The 19,114-nt window shown below is 36.7% G+C and overlaps 1 protein-coding gene across 3 annotated transcripts in view; it reads left to right on the forward strand.

Moving 5' to 3' along the window:
- Nucleotides 1–18,855, forward strand: part of Atrnl1 (attractin like 1) — an 833,524-nt gene extending 814,669 nt beyond the window's left edge. For 2 of the 3 annotated variants that reach the window (XM_063244803.1, XM_063244801.1), the window contains one exon: nucleotides 4,159–13,818. In XM_063244803.1, coding sequence (XP_063100873.1) covers nucleotides 4,159–4,388 — 230 coding nt within the window. In that variant the 3' untranslated portion in view covers nucleotides 4,389–13,818. Of the gene's footprint in view, nucleotides 1–4,158 lie in introns of all 3 variants that reach the window. The other variant, XM_063244802.1, reaches the window with a different exon arrangement.
- The last annotated feature ends 259 nt before the right edge of the window (nucleotides 18,856–19,114 follow it).

A 19,114-nucleotide genomic window follows, 5' to 3' on the forward strand; every position in this document is an offset into this window, starting at 1 on the left:
TGCACTTATTCACAGGGAGCTTGCTTTTCTTCGGATCATTATGATCCCAGCTTTCATATGCTTTAAAAGCATAGTCTTTTATATAAAGAAAAAAATCAGGAGACTTAAAAAGTACCAGTTGATTAAAAATAATTCATACGTCCTTTCAAGATCCCCTTTTACATTGTTTTTGGGTGAGTTATACATACCTTTGCAATAAAAATTATAATCTTCATTTCTCCTACTTTAATAAAAAGTTTATGATAGAAAAATTTGAAATTATAATTTTCAAAACCAGATAGTACCAAACTTATGCTACACTTCACTTAGATTTAATGCCTCTAAAATGTAATCATATTATAAGTTTCTTTTCTTTATCTAAAAAAAGTCTTTCCTCTAATTATGGGAACTAATCAACCATTGGACTGAAAGAGGCAGCTGGGTGGTGCACTGGCCCTTTGCCCAGATCTCAGAGCAAGACTAATATGAAAGCCCTTTACAGAATGCAACTCAAAGCCTACTGCTCAGAAGATCTCTCTGTAATCAACAAATGATCATAAGTGATTTCCTGTATTGACCTGAAAGCAAATTTTTTCATCTTCATGCCAGCTAAGCCACTTACTGAAAGTAGATGGATGGCATCCACAGTGAATGTGCCTAATAAAGAGAGCAAAGTCTCCTGTCTCTCCCACAAATGACATTTTGGTTGGCTTCCCAGTAGGCATTCTGTAACGACACACTAATAAGAATTTCTACCTCCATCCATGCCTTTGCCCATTCCATCGTTGTCCTTGAGAAAACTGTGGTTACCAAGATATCCTTTACACAGATTCCAAGTGAGTCACTGAGCAGACAATCAGCACAGATGATGGCCATTGTGTCTGAGAATTCTATTTATGTCTGGAAAAACCTAGGTGTGAGCACAGGGCAGAGTTGATCCTTCTGGAAATGACATCAAGGAGTTCCAGCTCACTCTGAATTCAGTTCCTTCCATGATTTATCTGCCTGTGGAGTTTGAATGGTCCCTACCAGTACTGACTCTGTGATAGTTCTCAATTTATAGTAACTCAGGGACCACTTTGATTGCTCCCAAAGGCAAAGTGGGCCAAAATGATGCTTTTGTTTCACTTAGAAGGTTCAACATTCATGTGATACACTGTCAAATTCTCAAAATTGCTTCAGAGAATAAAATTTTATTTGTACCATGCTCTATTAGATTAAGGGAGATCAATTAAACAAACTACTTCCAAAAAGCCCCTGCTTTGAATTACTGGAGAGAATGTATACAATCATGGTCTCAGATCACTCTGCAAGCATCACAGAAAAGATTTCAAGTCTGTTTCAAGAAATATACGCCATTGGCGGACTGTGGGGGTGGGGAGAGAACCAGGCCTCACGAGAAGGCGGTCCCTGCTGGAAACCATATCATTTTCATTGTTTTCCTGGGTTGGGTTTTGTTCTCTTTTGTTTGATTATGTAAATTCTGATGGCATGAACAGCTATTTAAAAGACAGCAAGACATATTATGATAGCCATTTTGGATTTACTGTTAGCTTACTTTGAAGTCTTTTGTTGTATTCATTGTTTTGTTTTTATTGTTTCTGTTCTATTGTTTGATTTTTACTATGTTGGAAAGTATCTGCAGCTGTTTTGAAGACAAGGTATTATGGTAACTACTGCTGATTTTGTAGTCTTTTGAATTCCTGTATCACATACACTAGTTTATCTTGATTGGTTTTATTCTTTTCCTTTTATCTTCTTTAAAATACAATTTTTAAAATGCCAAAAAAAAAAAAAACTAAAAAGAAATATACTGTCCACTTATTTTGCCTTTTCCTTTAGCAAAAAAAAATTATCAAGGTTCAATTTGGTGGCACAGGCCTCTTTTTGGTTAGAATGTCTTTGGCTTTAAGTTATCTGTAGTAAATTTTGGTAAGGTCTAACAAATGTATAATAATATTAATGGAAAATTCATGATTCTGTATAGCATATTACTTTGTATTTTATCTAAATGGCCAAAGTAAGGATTTGCATAATTCAACATAGTATGTTTTTTTTTCTCTCAATTTTGAAATGGTCGAGCGGTACAGTAGGCATAGATTTGCCTTATCAATGGACTTTGTTAAAATAATATTTTGACTTTGCAGAGATAGTTGTATATTTTCTATTTATTTTAATTTTGGAATTCTGAAAAGGATTGAGTCTCTGAGCTTAGGAACATCACTGTTGAAAACAGTACCATTCATTGTCTCAGATAACAGCTTGTCTTCTACTGTGCATTGTGGTATGTCTGCACACTGTGTGGTGCTGTGTCTGTCTCCCGCACTGCCATGCTCTCTCACAAATGCTATGGAAAGCAATGATGCACATCACTACCCAAAGCTGTTTAATCTTGATTTAAAATTTTTGTCTAATTTCTTGGAGATGTTTTTCTGACAAAAGAAAAGAGAACAAACAAAAACAATGTGTATTGAGTCTAACTTTGCACAAATATCCTGAGAGGGGTAGATTATGACAGGGAAACTGAAGTGACTCCTTTAGCATCTAAGGGGAGCTTCCAGAGGGCTCCCAAAATTGGTCTAAATTATCAAAAGCCTCTCCAAGGGCATTTGAGGAGAGCTGAGTTGCATGCTGTTTGACATCATGCCAGTGTGGCAGCTGTCTGCAGTTTTCATCAATGTCATTCACAAAGCCACAGATATTGACACCTGTTCAGAGATGATGTGGACCATGATTGTGTGTCAGAAGCTTGTGTGTATGTGTGGCTCACACTTTCTGAATTAAACTCATCCTGTCCTGAGCTTAGGAAAAGATGATAACATACTGGGAGGACAGGAAGCAGCACCTGCAGATCCCTCTCTCCCTTGGTGGCTGTCAGGACCAGCATGAACTGTAGCCACAGTGGCGCCTGGACATTCTGCCCCTAGCTGGCTGACTCTCAACCTGCTCTAGGTGACTTTTCTGCAACTAAATATAGGATGAGAGAAACATAAGGGGTTGATCTATTATTGCCAAATACTTTGTGGGGTGGAGCAGACCTGAAGTTTCTAATTAGATTTCTCTTAAGCAGTACACAGCTCCATGATACCTTGTTTAATTCTCATGCAAGTAATACTTTTTGAACATTGTCCTACTTTAAGCATTGCAAAAGAAAAATGAATAGTTCTTAATTTCACTGTGTTCCTAATCAAAAAGGATACAGAGGTATAGAAACAAAACTACTAAGATGTAAACAAAATGAAATTTTAAAAAATGTTACCAGGCTGCTCAGAAACTGCCATATCAAGCTCAAGTGCCAGCCTGAGTTTTGACACCGCCCATCCTCTTCACTTCCCTGAGCCAAGACTGTAGTCTGCTTCTTGACTAATGTCCTCGGCATCATAGAAGCCATATTGAATGAGTATAAACCATGCCCAATATTGTATTACCCGTGTGGTGCTCACTCTGACAGAAGAATATTTAGTCTTCCCAGACCTTCACTAGCAAGACTAAATGCTTCTCCGTCAGGCAAGCCCCTGAATCCAGCTGACAGCCTGACTTCACAGAGACATTGTGACAGCTCTTTTTAGGACACATGAGTACACACATGAGTACATACATGAGCAGAGGTCTGGGCTTTGCTGATAGCCTGCAGAAGAAAGGCAGCTTCAGTCATAAATCTGTAGATACAGAAGTGACTTTAGTGACCACCTATTCCAACTTCCTTCCAAGAAAAATCTCAATCTCAAAGGATTTCTGAAAATCTGTGAATTTCAAGTCAAGAAGACTTGGAAGCCACAGACTCAGCTGGCCTGGAGTTGCCATGGAATTGGGGGCTATTTTCTACAAACAGAAATAGGATCCACATGTTATAGCTAAGTCTTCCTTACAGAGTCTCTGATCAGTCTCTGTTCTTTCCACTATCAGCCTTCTTCTTCATTTCTCCTTCTCACTCTGTGAAGTACGACTTACAAATATAGTTAATGCTTAACTTTTAAAAAATTATCACAGTAGAAAATTCGTTGTCATTAATCTTCCCTGAAAGACCCCCTTGTCAAATTCAACATTCTTATTGCACTGTTCTTGCCACTTTCTGAAGAGTTCTGAAAAGCTTTCTAAATGTCTTTAATTCTATTGCCATGGTTTCCTTGCTATCCTGACTCTATTCAAAATATTTGCCTTTCATGGTCATTTTTCCAGATCTGGTGCAAAGATGGATGAAGATACCCTGTGATGCTTTACAAATCGGCCTTTCCGGTGGCTGTCTCTTAACAGGCTTGGCGTACCTTTATCACTCAAAGATGCTCATGAAAGACTTTCAGGACTGCTCAGAAAGTGGCAGAAGCCAGAGGACAAGTATGTTCAAAAGGAGAGGGAGTATTCTAAGCAGAATTAACAGCAATTGTCTTTTCTCTCAATACATTTTTTAAATGTAAATATTCTCCATCTATGTTGATCTCGCCTCACATTCGTTCTGCTTTGGTGGCCTCATTCACCCTAATTCAGAGAATACTAGCCCCCAGATGTACATATCCGCATCAATCACAGCCCAGAAGTAGGGTTGGCACCAGAAGACAGTACTTACTAACGGTGCTGAAACATTTTTTGTGATTATCTGACCAAAATGGTTTAAGAAAGAGTGTGCCTTTGCCACTCTCACTTCTCACCTGCCACCTACACATCAATGATGAGGACAACTCGGGAAGCTGGTTGAAGATGGCAGAGGTAGCAAAGTGTCTTCAATCTGAGTCCCTGAGTAACACACACATAGGACGTGTTTCTCTTCCCATCCCTGCCACACAACCTGACACCAATCTATATGAGACATTAAACAGTGTGAAAAATTAATTTCTGTTTTGTTAAACCAGTGATAGTTTAGGTTTTTAACTACTGCAGTAGTTACATTACCCATCTACACAAAGTCTTCTGATTCCATCCATGCAAATATCTCCCAGTTCTTTGCCTCTGGAATAGACTTCATTTTGCAGCTTCACACCTGTATATCCAACTACACAGCTGTAAGACGTGCAAAAGTCAGTGAACTCACAATGTCTAGAAATAAAATATTGAGCCACTGCCTCCCCACATACCTTGGTTCTTCCTTTGCCGGTGAATAATATTGGTGTGCATCATTGTACCCAAGCAGGGAAATAAGAATTGTTTCATATTCCACTCTATTTTCATCCCCTATAATAGTTTCTCCTAAATACCTGTACTGTGTACCTCTTTTCTCTCTCTCATTATTACTGCCTTCTTAACTGACTTAGTAATAGTATCTCACCTCCTACTCCTGCCTGTCTTCTATGCTACCACTAGAGGTTTCTCTTTGAAATAAAAATCTGATCATGCCTCTCTAAATTCATTTCATTTCATGGCTCTTGGAGAAAGATTAAATCAAGATTTAAAATCGATGTTCTAGTTTGGCCCATAAGGTTGTTCTATGGATCCTTTCCTGTCTAGCTCTCTATCATCTCTCGCAGACTCTTACTATTCCACTCATAGCATGTCCTGAATTTTCCAAAATACGTTTTTGCTGTTGAATTTGTGAGTTTCTCCTGTCCAAAATACACCACGCTCTCCTGCCACTGTTGGTCCGACTAGTTCCTTATCATTCAAACCTCAACTCAAACTGGGCATGAATATCTACACCTTTACTCCCCGTTAGAGGTGAGTAGCTGAGGAGAATTTATCGCAAATTGAAGTCCTGCTTCATCAATTTAGTGAGACCCTGTTTCAAAGTAAAAAGAAAAAGAGCTGCATATGTAGTTTAGAGAGGCCTGGAATTCAATCTCCAGCATTACAAACCAACAAAACAAAACCTTTAGATCAGAGATTATCTCCTTTGAGGATATTCAATTTTGATATCCCTATCTTTCTTTCCCTGGTGCTCAGTGCCTACATCACAGGATTTGTTGTGTTTGTGCAATCATTAGCAAATCTGGGAGCTTTTGGTTCTTTGCTTTAAGTTAATATTTTTAAAAAACAATTACTGCCCATGATATGCCCTCAACGCATGTTAATCAGTTTGACCTGTACTGTCATCCACTTCTATTGGCAGACAATGATACAACAATGCATATATAATCCTGAGGGTGATGGCTAGCTTAGCGCAGGCTTTTAATCAGTGTTAGCAGCACAGTGGTTGTCTATTATTGTTGCTGTTTGTAATACCTTCAAGTTAATCCATTCCTTTAACCATACTAATTTCATATCGTTATGTGTTTCTCTTTTTCGTTTTGACTTGAACTCCTTCAGAAGACATTTTTGCCCAGTCCTCTGTTTCCTTCCTATGACTCTGGCCACAAAGTGAGCAGAGTATGGCTAGGGGGCCTGGATCCCGTAGTTCGGGTCCCCTCACTGCCACAGCTGAATGTGAGCTGAATGAGGCATTTACTGGGCTTGTGCCTCATTGCGGCCATTTGTGAAAGCCAGTGTAAAAATAGCTTGCTGACCCACTAAAAGAGAGTAGTTTTGAGGACCAGCCTAGAAAATGAATGAAAAAGTTATTTTGTTTATACTCAAAAGTAGGTAGAAGTTATTCATTGTTATTTTTCAATAGCACAAACATGCTTACTCAGCAGAAATGGTTACTTCCTCTATTTTGTTATCACTTTCTACATTTTCACATTCCCTATTGCGTGGGCAACAGGTAAGTCATGAATACCTTCCTAAGCTCATTCTTTCTGCTTTGAGAACAAACGCTTTATTACCTCCATTGTTGCCTGAATCATTGCCTGTGACTTTTGGAGTCTATCTTCTTTGTCAATTTCCCCTCTATTTGACATTCCAATCAGAATAGCTATACTGGTTTTGGAATGAGTGAGTGAATCATTGCTACTACAAGAATTAGGAACTCTTCCAGTGCTAGCATTTTGTCTGCACTTCCTATTTGGCTTCAGGCTTTTCAGATAATAAGGAGAAGAGGAAGAGAAAGAGGAGGCAACAACAATGACATTTTTGGGCTTTTATGTGCCAGCACCTTTCTATGTCTTTTGCATTTTATTTCCACCTTAACTCTGTGAAAAGAATACATGTGACTCATACACTCTGATGCAAGCTCTGTGAGGGGCAGGGGCTTCTATATTTTGTCTGTCTCATTCACTGTTAAATCTTTAGTATAGAGCAGTGCCTGTTTTATAGTAGGCACTCAAGAAGATATTCATTGATTTTACTCTTCAAACAACTGTTGGATTTTTAGAATGTTGGAGTTTTCTGGACATTTACAACTTGCTAATTAATTTGGTGCCATACTTTATAAAATATTTTGCATGTATAGCTTTATTTAATTTAAAATTATCAAAAACGTTTTACTACTCGAACACTAAAATACAAATGCATCATCAAATGAAAAGTAAGACACGGACATTGTGATTACATTGCCATGGTTCAGTTTTGTCAATGAGTGATAAGCATTTAAATTAAGCTAAGGATGATGGGGGCTTAAAATAAGGGGTGATCACATATTGAAATTGTTGTTTGTAACTGGAAAAAGAAAAGACTAGAATATATTTTCCCAGTAGATCTTGAAAGAGTGAATTTTCATTGAATTCCAGATTTATTTACTAACAGAGAAAGGTAGCTGTAAGACTAATTCTTATAAATGTGTGTGGGTCTTTTATAAAGGCAGCAAATATTTTAATGAACCAGGGAAAATTTCATAATATGTAATTAAAATTAGAACCAATGAGGTCTAAAAGAAGCCTCACTTGCTAAAAACCATAGGATTTGCATTAAACAATGATTTGAGACAGTAATGACCATGATTTACTCATGACACCCCAACAATGAGGGGTGGTCAATGCAGAATTGAGAGAGTGCTAGCAGGCTTACAGAAAGTGTTGGGCAAGAAATCTGTGGTGCTAGAGTAGGATTATATTTTTTACATCTTGAACAATATGTCTTTAAATGCAACTGTAAATATTGCGGTGAGTTAAAGGCCAAATGAAATTTTATAATCAGAATAAAATGATTATTTGTATTTAAACAGGCATCTGTAGTCATCACTGGTTTGTAGTAGGTGAGGGGAAACATTGTTTAAACTCTCAGACACATATGAATAGTCCATTTGTCACTCCACTGTCTTTAGCATTTGAAGTATTTCAATTTTTATTCAACAGTGTAACCTTTGGAGTTTTGCCTAATAATGACTTCAGTTGTGCTGGTCTTCCAACAGATAAATTGAAATGGAAATGCATATTTCCTAATTATGCATCCAGCCCTAGTTGCATATTGGCAAGAGTGGCCACACTGAATGTTAAATTAAGTCTGCCTGATAGTGAGAGTTTGTGTAACATCAAAGTTTTCCAAAGTCACTTTCTTAATCATGTGAAGGATAGCCGAGACTCTGATCAGTAGTATGTAGCAATATACAATCAGAAGGAAAACATTTAAACATCCCAGCATGGTATTTCCATTTAAATCTGATTACAGTGAAATAAAACTGTAGCCATTACAGGTTTAGAAGAACTACAAATACAAGCAGTAAAAGAAGACAGATAGTAAATGAGGTAGTAAAACATTTCAGTGGGGCAAACAGTTTATAGCACTCATTCAGTCTTCCCGAAGCAGACTGTGCAATTCACTACAGACCCTGCACCCGTTCCCTGAACTCCACTTAAACCTGCAATTAACCTTTCACGCCTAATGAAGCTGTTTTCCTGGAAAATTAAAATATATAGTTGTGCCTGATTTTACACAGACTTGGGAGGAGAGCATTGCAAAATGAATGACTTTTCTAAGGCTTTTGTTCAAATGCAAAATGGAAGTGCTATGTTTGTATATAAAGTAAGAATGTTTTTTCCAAGGCAATTTCATTTGCTGTGCAGTATTTTATTACTGTACTTATTAATTGTTCTGCATAATTGTAAAAAAACACACATCAGTAATTTTATGATTAGATTGTTACTGCTAGAGTCTAATATTACCACTTCATTTCCATTAGGGAAAACTAGAGTTTTACCTACAATAACTAACTTCCTGATATTTCTCCTTGGTGGTTTTTGTTGCAAATTTAGTGGTCTAGAAAAAGATCTATTTACATTTAAATATTTAGCATTTCATCATTTATATTGCTTTCACTTTAGGGCATGTTTGCACATATTTAAAGAGAAAATATTTAAATTTTAGAAAAGAAATATTGTTTTCTTTATGATTACAGGTAAAGGTCTGATTTTAGTATGCTCTACTACAAAATGGTTGGGGCAACTTGGTATCCAACTCTATGATTATTGAATTGTGTTCATTTGCTGAAGGAAATTCTGATAGTCCTAAAAAAAAAAAAAAAATCTGCTTGTTTCAGATTGGCCCTGCCTACATGCCCCAGAGCATCCTGGTCAGGTTCCACATTGGCAAGCATCAGTATGAAGCACCAGAGGCCAAGGGGAATGGACTAGGAAACAGAAGATTTCTGTTTCTTCCTTATGTGGCTTGTACTTCATATTTAAATAATCTAAATGTCATAATGTCTAGTATTTAAGAATTAAAAGTGCAAAGAGGTAAAGCTTATAATAAATATTCAAGCCTCAACATTTTTATTGAATCTACTGGTATATTTTGATGTAAATTTTGCTAGCCCACAGCGTTTGTGTATCATCTTGACATGGTAAATGAAATTCCTTTAGACCGCCAGTCTAAAATAATGAATTGTTCCCCTAGTTAATTGTATTGCTTTGATAACAAAGAACTATGCTAGGCCTAGAGAACACAATAAGTGGATTTCATCAGATGATTTGTGTGACGTTTTGAAAAATGATCTTCTAGAGTGACCTGATTTTAATGGAACTCAGCATGCACCACTGCACAGGATCTGACTGGGACTTCGACCTAGGGCACAAGGCACACAGGTCATTTCCAGAAAACTTCCCATCCAAGAAAACTCCCAAGGAAGTCTAGGCCAGGAAAAAGTGTGCACTGTAAGGGGAACCACAATGGGCCTGTTTCTACGGTGCTCTTATTTTATTGATGCACATCTTTTTTTTTTTTTAATCCGGAAAAGATCTCATTACCCTTCTATCATTGCCAATTTGTAAATAAATCAAGACCAATAAAATAGGAGCAAGCAAAATAGGAGCAATTCATTGAGTGCTTTCTACAGCAAAAGACTGATCCATTGTGGTTTGCACTCTGGCAACAGGCAAAGACGGGCAGAGGAGAGGGAAGGCTTTCAGAACCCAACAGGGACACTTCAGACCGGTGGGCTGGAGGGTGCTAGCTTAAGGAGCTGCATGGACAGGCTGAGTAGAAGTGATGCAGTCTACAACTGGTTAGAGCTACAGATTTGCTTTTCTCTAATTGTCCTAAATTGGAAGTGGGAATACCAGATAGGGAAGCTGTCAGTTATCTTGACCTTCAGAGGACAATCTTCATAGATTATTACTAGAAATAGCAGTTTGAAGTCCTGGTAGTCTGACTTATAGGACCTTGGCTTCCTGTGCTGGTTTTCGTAGGTAATGAGTTGATTTTCCCAGTATGGTATTGTAGATTATGAATCAGGCTTCTGTTTCTATATGTGGACTAGCCATGATCTGTATCTTTATTCTCTCACCAGCATATAAATAGTATGATTAAGTGTTGGGGAAGTAATATTGTCTTCTGGAACGCACACTAAGTTTACTTTTCTTTTTATCAGTTAAGAAAATTAGATCCCTTACAATAACAAAGTGTGGTGAAGCAAAATGGCAAAGTTTACTCCCTCCGCATACCTCATTTCTCTAATGCATCTTCACCACATGGAACTCAGAATGGCAGGGACCTTGTTCCTCTGTTTGTTCTTGTATGCAGGTCCTCTCATGCTGAAAGAGAACCTAGCGTCTTCTGGCTGTTCCGCTTCATTCTTTGGGGAAATTCACCATGTGCAAAACCTAAAAATAATACTTAAAAACTTTAATTTAATTTGACATTCAAAGTATATGCATGCACTCATATACTTGGAGTTACTATACTCAAGGTAGATATACAAATGTAGGTGTACACACAAAAGTTTTATGTTTCTGTATCATTCATAATTAAATTCTAAGATTTATAAAGTTGAATAATTCATACTGGGTTATAAGCTATGTCATCTAGTAGAGGACTCAAGTTAACTCTGAATGAAATTGTCATTACCCCCTTTGTAAGATCTTGGACAAGAGACCCCAAGTGTTCTCTGTGAGCTCACAGAGTACACACTGAAATGTCATTGCCTGGAAGAATGCAAGGTTTCCCAACCCAGTTACTGCCTTTCAAGGAGAACCTGAAAACACGGTTGATTGTTAGATTTTCATAGGAGAAGAAAAAAAGCTGTTAAATTAAGCATGATTTGTTGATTTATTTGTAAGTTAAGAACTGACATATGGTTTTTTTTTTTTTCAACTAAATGTGTTTCCAAGCTTCAAAAGCAGTAGTAAACCCAAGATATGTTGGAAGAGAGAGTTGAATTAAGCATTGAACGTCATATATCTTAAAATACAAAGATAGGTGACAGTTTTAAACTAGTATAGAATTCCCCACTTTGGCAATCCAAATGGTTTGATTCTCTTCTGGCTCTATGTCTTCTGTTAGGATAACATTTGCAGCCACATGTGAAAGGAAAATATTATTTTTCAGAGCTCCTTTGGACTAGGTCATGCAGTAGTTTAATGAACAACATGATTTCATGTTTGAATGGTGTGATCATCGAAATTAGTTTAAGTGGTCTCTGTCACATTAAAGAAGACATATATTATTTGTCATAGTTGGCTGTCTCTAGATAAAATGGTGCCAGGAATGAAATTACGGGAAGTTGTAGATGATGACAGAAATATTCCAAGAGATTTGTGGAAATGTTTTCAGTTAGCATAATCACTGTCTGTGCTTTTTTTAATGAATGCCCTTCACCTCCACCTAGTAAAGAAGTAAGAAAATAATTATTTGATACAGAAGGATGAGACGAAAACTTCTGTATCGGATACTTCAGATGCTCACATGAGTTTGTAAAAGATCAAGAATGTAATTTTTATTTAAACCTTAAATGTGCAGTGTTTCTAAGAAATTCAGGATAACATTTAATACCTTGAAAGAGAAGGATGCTTGACAGCAGGCCTCAAGGGTAAATGTGTATTATTAGTCTTAGTAATGATTATTGCAATTTTTCAATCCCTTTCCTCTCTAACATCTTAAGTTTCTCCTTCTCCACAAACATCCTTTCTTGTTTTCAATCATTTCCCCCACGTAACCACAGGCATCCAGGTCCTGTGCATTTAGTCTGACTCTGCTGACCTCTTAGCATTTTCATCACCCAACATCTTAAATATGAGACTTAGTCTGTTGGCCATATTTCTTCTCATCTGTTTTCCTACCTCACTTTCAAACTTCCATCTACAGTTAGGTTCAGAAATGGCTCAAAAATCACCAGAATCTTCTTGGAGGGACTCTAACAACCTGTGTTATTGACCCTCATGGCCTGTGTGGTGCTTTTGTACAGACTTCCCAAGCTGTGCCTCCCGTGACTTGCACAATGCTGCATCGGTCTAGATGAGCTTCCTCATATACACCAACATCTTCATTGGCATCTCTTTCTATTCACACATTTCTGAAATTCTGCTCTGGACATATCATTTTTTGAAGCTTACCTAGAATAAATTGATTCATAGGAACAAAATAATTTAGTATCTTATGTGGGGTAAGGTGAAAGGAGAGATCTTTCTCTAAGAGCACCGCATGGAGAAGATGGCAATGAGAGCTCAGGGACTGCGTCACCTCACTTCAAAGTCAAGTATCTAAGACCCTAGAGAGAAAGACGCAAATCAGAAGCTCTTCTTGACCTCTGTTTAAATAAAGCTAAGTGATCTGGGCCTGGTAGTACAATATAGTAATTTGAAACATTTTGGTTTACTTAAGAACCTTGAAACACACACACACACACACACACACACACACACACACACACCAAAAAAAAAAAAAAAAAAACCAAACTAAAATGATTCGCGTAGCTAAGATAAACGCGGACATAGAGTTGAACCATTGCTGTGTATAGTTAGCAAATGTTCTACCACCTCTCAGTAGCACCACTCTGGTGACCAAGCCTGAAATACATGGCTTTGGGCAATATTCAACATCCAAATCAGAGAAAAATTGTGTTTCTCAGTGAAAAAGCCAGTCCGAAAGACTACATATTCTTCGATTTCAACTATATGACAGACTTTCTGGAAATGGAGAAACCATAGAGACTTTAAGAAAAATATCAGCATTTGCTGGAAACTTTTGAAAAAGAATAATTCAGGGATTTTTTGGACAGTGAACTACTTTATATGACAGTGTAATGGTGGAAACATGACATTATGCATTTGTCAAAACCCATAGAACTGCACAACACAAACAGTAAGCTAAGTGAAGTATGGGTTGTATTTGATAATCATCTATCAATACTGGCTTAATTTTTCTATAAACATAAAACTGTTCTAACTTTTAAAAATAATATTAATATGATGAGTTTTATTTTTTTAAAAACCCAGTAAGAAACCTTCAGAATTTCTGGTGTATCTAGAACAAATGGTATTCACACATAAAAACTAAGGTGTGGAGTTCTATCCACAACTGAATGTGATACTTCATCAAACACTGAATTTACTCAAAGTTAGATTAATGTTATGAGAGACTTCGTGTAAGAAAAGCGCTATGTGATAACATCCAATGAGCAGCTGACGTTCACGACAAATTGTGAAACTGTACGAAGATGGACCCTAAACACCACTGTCACCACCCCTCCCAGAAATATCTAAATAAGCATTTAAATGCCTCTTGCTTTCTCTTCCAGGCCTTGCAATTGCCAGTGCCCTGATAGACATTTCACAGCAGAAGACTTCAGATAATAAAGATAAAACATCAGGAGTCCGAAATCGAAAACACCTCTCCACACGTCAAGGAACCTGTGTCTGAGAAATGAAAATCTTTCCTGTAGATTCTGTACTGACTTTGTAAATGACTTCCGTTAAAGCTGTTCTATAACTTTACATTTATAGAGGCCAATCTCTGTATAATCCAGGGTCCAAGTACACTTCCCTCTAAATGGGCAATGTCTTAAGTGGCCAAAGAATGTTCATGAGTTTTATAAAAGTAACAGTATTGATGGTCACAGGTGGTAAAGTCAGTTTTTACGACTACTGTATCTTAGGCTTATCATAGCTAACATCAAATTACTCTGGAAAAAGATGTATATTGTTTCTTAATGCAGATGGAAATATATAGTTCATATAAATCAACTTTATATCCCAAGACTTTAAAGAAAGACATTTTATAATTCCTGAAAGATGAAAATTGTACAGTTTTGCCTCATAAGCATCTTAGGTCACCTGTATATGAATAGGAGATGAACACATCCCAGTGGTTTTAAATAGTATTTTATCTCACTGTAACTGGAAGCAGGATTTAGGTTGAGTGGAATTAAGGTATCTTAGTTACTTTTCTCATTGTTGAGACAAATACCTGACACCCAAAGTTAAAAGGAGGAAAGGCTTAATTAGCTCACAGTTTGTAGAGGTCTCAGTCCATAATCAGTTGGCTCCAAGGCAGAAGGCCAACAGTTCATGGTGGTGGAAGACAGCAAAAACAAGAGGAGGGAGAGACAAGAATCCTTCTGTACTTTATATTATATGCTGGCTACCTGACCTAGGGTAGGTGTAGCACTCACACCCTTAATCCTAGCCAGAACTATGCCAAACCTATCAATGGACTGATTTACTAATCACACACTTAATCCCAGCATCACACACTCTAGATTAAGCCACCTCTGAAAAATCTTATGACCACATGAGGCTTTGGGGGGACACAAACCATAACAGCAGGTAATATATTTAAATATTTGACATGACCATATCATGTCCAAACTTGATTTAAGAATGTAACAGTTTTCTATCTAACTGTAATGTAGATCAGAATAAGTCTATTTAGAGCATGTGTGCCATTTCACAAGTGGTAATTAGAATTCTGAGTATAGAGGACATTCCTGTAGTCCATGCCAACTGCCTATCTCATTATCAGAGCTGATAGAGCATGGAAAAGCCTGTCCAGCAATCAATTTTTCTCCTTCTTCCAAAAACAGCCTCCAATATCACAACCTGAAAAAAGCTGAAATATTTTATAGTCTGCAAGCTTCTGCTCCCATCTCGTAACTTTTAATTGCCTAGAAATCATTGGCTCAAACTTAAATGATCTATCTACGTTTCTGTAAGGATGTGTCATTTTCTTTTGGCCTTCTGCTTCTAGCTGCTAGATTTTATTTACCTTCTACAAATGTTATGAAATGTATTTTAGAGGTAACAGCTCCCAAGTTATTATATGACCCAAGTTCCTTCTTGCCAACTGCTTCACGTTGAATCGAAACAGAAAAGAGCATCGTCTGGTATCAGCAGGATCCCTGTTGCAACATGAACACACTGGTGCCATGAGAGAGAGTCTCCAGTTTTAAAAAACAAAATTCATCATTGGCTACATTCAGCACGTTCCTAATGACTCAGAACTCTGAATTATGGCAGAAAGGAAAATAAAAGGAAACAGCTTTCACTCTGGAACACAGAATCATTTGTGTCTGAATATTAACATTTCATTAAAGCTCAGTAGCATTCACGGATCGATTTGGAATTGCAGTTTTTAACTTTAGGGTGACTACAGGATGGAGAACAATTACAGAGATATCCAAAGCTCCTGTGTACAATACCGTTTTATTTACTAAGAAAGTCATTTAAACCTAATTGATGTTTAGTACTATGTATGTACTTTTCATGTTCTTTGGATTTTTGGAAGATAGTAACATTTTACAGTTAAGGCCTTGTTACTTGCATGCTGTGCTTGTACAGTAGCAGATTATGACCCCATTGCAATATTAAATGTTTATTTCAAATGGCACTTATACATAGCTTAATTTAATGAGGATTGAATGTAATATATAACAGGAATGATCATTGTAGTTGCATCTTATAAAAGATTGCTAGATTGCATCTAACCATGACTATGTCATTATTTTGATAATTAGGCATTCATAAATTGTAGTATATATTTCCAATGTTGGAATGATAATTTTCCTATTTTCCATGCATTAAAAATAAGATAATTCTTAAAGTACTTTTAATAATTTTACCTACACTTTTGAGTTTGGGTGGGAGGGGAGAGCTGATTGTCTTTACTTCCCTGTGGTATTTTTATCTCAAAAAATCAGTGAGCTAAGTTTGTAAATGTAGTTACAAAAAACAAGTAATTTTATCAGCTTCTTTTTGGACCATTTAAATGTTGGTTTTTTTCTCATGGAAAAATAAATTGACAAAGAGTAAGTACAAAGATACAATCATTTTAAAATAGAGTGGTTGCCCAGATTGTTTAATTCTCTAACAGATTTCCACTAGAGAAAGCTTACATAACAAAAATATAAAAACATACAGGCTTTCATTTAAAATATCAGTTATATTTTTAGAAAGTTAAGAAAATAGTAGCAATACTTATGAAAGAATTGTCACATTTCATTCACCTTAAATCTCATTGGATTTTAAAACAAATTTTTATTAGTACACATTTTCAATATATGATTACATTCATTATAGGGAACTGGTACATGTACATAACTCCTTAATTATTTTGACCTTTTCTCCAGTTCCTTTTATTTTCCCAGCACCAACTTTATTTATTTAAAGTCATTATAAAGTTAAAAATATAAATCATTTATATGATTTAGCAACCAGACTAATAGGCCAAAAAACATATAAAACTCTTAAGACAATTATTTAAATTCTAGTGAATTGTAGAATATATGTAATGTTAGATTAAAGTCATATTGTACCTTTCTGAGCCATCTATTACTAAACCCATGGCTAATTCTGCATTCTATTCTTGAGATTTATCAAAGCTTTTTAATGACAACAAAATTCTTTGCCTTCAGGTGAAATTGGCAAAAAAAAAATCAAGGATGAAGAATAATCATTTTGAACACATTAAAGTTGGATGCTCTTATTTGAAAGAAAATCAAACCACAAATATATGCAGGTGCCTTCTGAGGAGTTAGCATTAAACTGGTTGATTCTCTTGAAAATTTACCTAAATGGAATTCTGAACGTTTCAGTGTAAAATAACTTTGAAAAAAAAACCTTTAGATTTTACAATTTCTTATTCTTCTAAGTCTATAAAAACTTGGTTAAAGGCAGTGTAGTTTTTGAAAATTAATCTGAGGACACTATTTGGGCACCAAGGAAAACCTTGGTAGAAGAGAACCTGTTGGACTGGGGACTAAGCTCAGTCGTACAGCACGTGCCAGGCAAGCACAAGGTCCTCGGTTTGATTACCAGTACTGAAACAAAAAGAGAAAAAGAGAATCTGTATGTGCTGACAGATCAGTTTAATAAATTTAAGAGAATTCAGATTCTCAATTACTCTAAGTGCATGAAGAGTTATTTTAGAGATACACAGAGAAAAAAAGTAGATGCCGTATTCTATAGTGTTCTGTTTAATAGCAGAACCACAAGCTGGATATATCTAAATGTGTAATGGATCTTACTATATTTTCCAATACCTCATTTTCTCTTGGTGTCAGTAGGATAGAAGCGACTGCATGGCTGCTGTGCCAGTTACTGTGTCACGTAGCATACAGGCTGGTGGCCTTGCTGGAGAACAGACTCCAGAGCCAGCCCTTGTGGTGAGAGGTGCAGGGCCAGAGGTGCAGGGTGAGAAGTGAATGCCCAGCTTCCCCAGCTGCAGAGGGTGGTGATACAGTGCCAACCTCACAAAGCTGGCGTGATGCTAGGAGGTCGCAGACTTCAAGCTCCCACAGTGGCCCTTGATATACCATGGCTGGTGCTGATCATAGGGTTACCGGGCCACCCTTTTCCTACCAACCGATTTATGAACTTGCTGATAAACTTTCATTCACCTGTTCACCATTGTCAAAAGGCAGGTAGCTTGATCCAAAAAGACTTCCTGAATATTTTAAATTCCTATATTTTTTGGATAGGGAGAATTGTAAAAAAAAAAAAAAAAAAAAAAAAAGTTGCTTTTGCATTTGGGTCAAAAGGTCTTTGACTCTAAATCTATGTAAAGTTTTAGTTGAGCATTTTTAAATGACTATTTAATGAGATTTAGACAGAAACAGCAATTGTCATCTTTTCACATACAAACTAGGCAAGAAGGGACCAATATATGGTACATGGTATATATATATATGGTATATATCATATATGGTACATCTTTTTCTGTGAGGATAACACCGTGGTTTGCAAAGTACTTTGTGGTTTTTAAAAGGATTATAGAACTCATCAAATGAAGTAATTCTACTTATCTACACTTTTTCCAAAACCCAATTCCAAAACCCATTTGTTATTTAGTAGTGTGAGGTTGGAAATGAACTAATTCTACTCATTTACACTTTTTATAAAATCCAATTCCAAAACTTATTTGTTATTTAGTAGTGTGAATTTGGAACTAGCTTAATACTTCATAATAATTTGTCATGTTAGTGTGATTCCTACCTTCAGAATGGAAGGATCGGGGTGGCCCTGGAGGGTGGGTGATACAGTGCTTCTTACTAAGAGGCAAATTAGGGGAACACTGCTATGGGCCAAAGAGTAGCCTTTATCTATAATTAGAAGGAGCTCTTTAATTAATGAAGTTACCATCCTAATTCAAAAATGTTTTACATAATTTTCCAAGGAATACAAGCCATCTGGTTGGTACTAGGCAGTGTTTTCGTTGTAGTATGCATTTAACATTTTAGTTTTAGCAAATTTTCTAAATTAAGTATTAGAATCAAAGCTACTATCAGTATATAAGTATAGAGGTATGCATGCCAGTGTTAAAAACAGATTGTGTGAAAGTTCAAATCTGCTTTAAAAAGCCAGCATTTGAGAATATAATGTGCTATTAGTCAGGGCTTTAATTATTGAAATAAAACATTGCCTCTTCCAACCCCTTCTGCCAAGTGCAGCCTTGTTTTTTCTTTTGACCCTTTGAAGATACAGGAGAAAGCACTGCAAGAACCTGAAAAAGCACCTCTGACTCCCTATCACACTTGGTTATAAAATGTGTATCACTGAATTTCCACATGGTTCCCTCCTAATTTTCAGCCAGTTCTCGAGCTTTCTTCTGCATGCTCTCTGGATGGTGTGTGGGGCTCTTAGAATGCTCCTGACATGGCACACTTACGAGAGACTGAGCAACTAGGACT

This window comes from Cavia porcellus, unplaced genomic scaffold (assembly GCF_034190915.1).
Source record: "Cavia porcellus strain 051 isolate PalLab524CR breed Dunkin Hartley unplaced genomic scaffold, mCavPor4.1 scaffold_2, whole genome shotgun sequence".
NCBI lineage: Eukaryota > Metazoa > Chordata > Mammalia > Rodentia > Caviidae > Cavia > Cavia porcellus.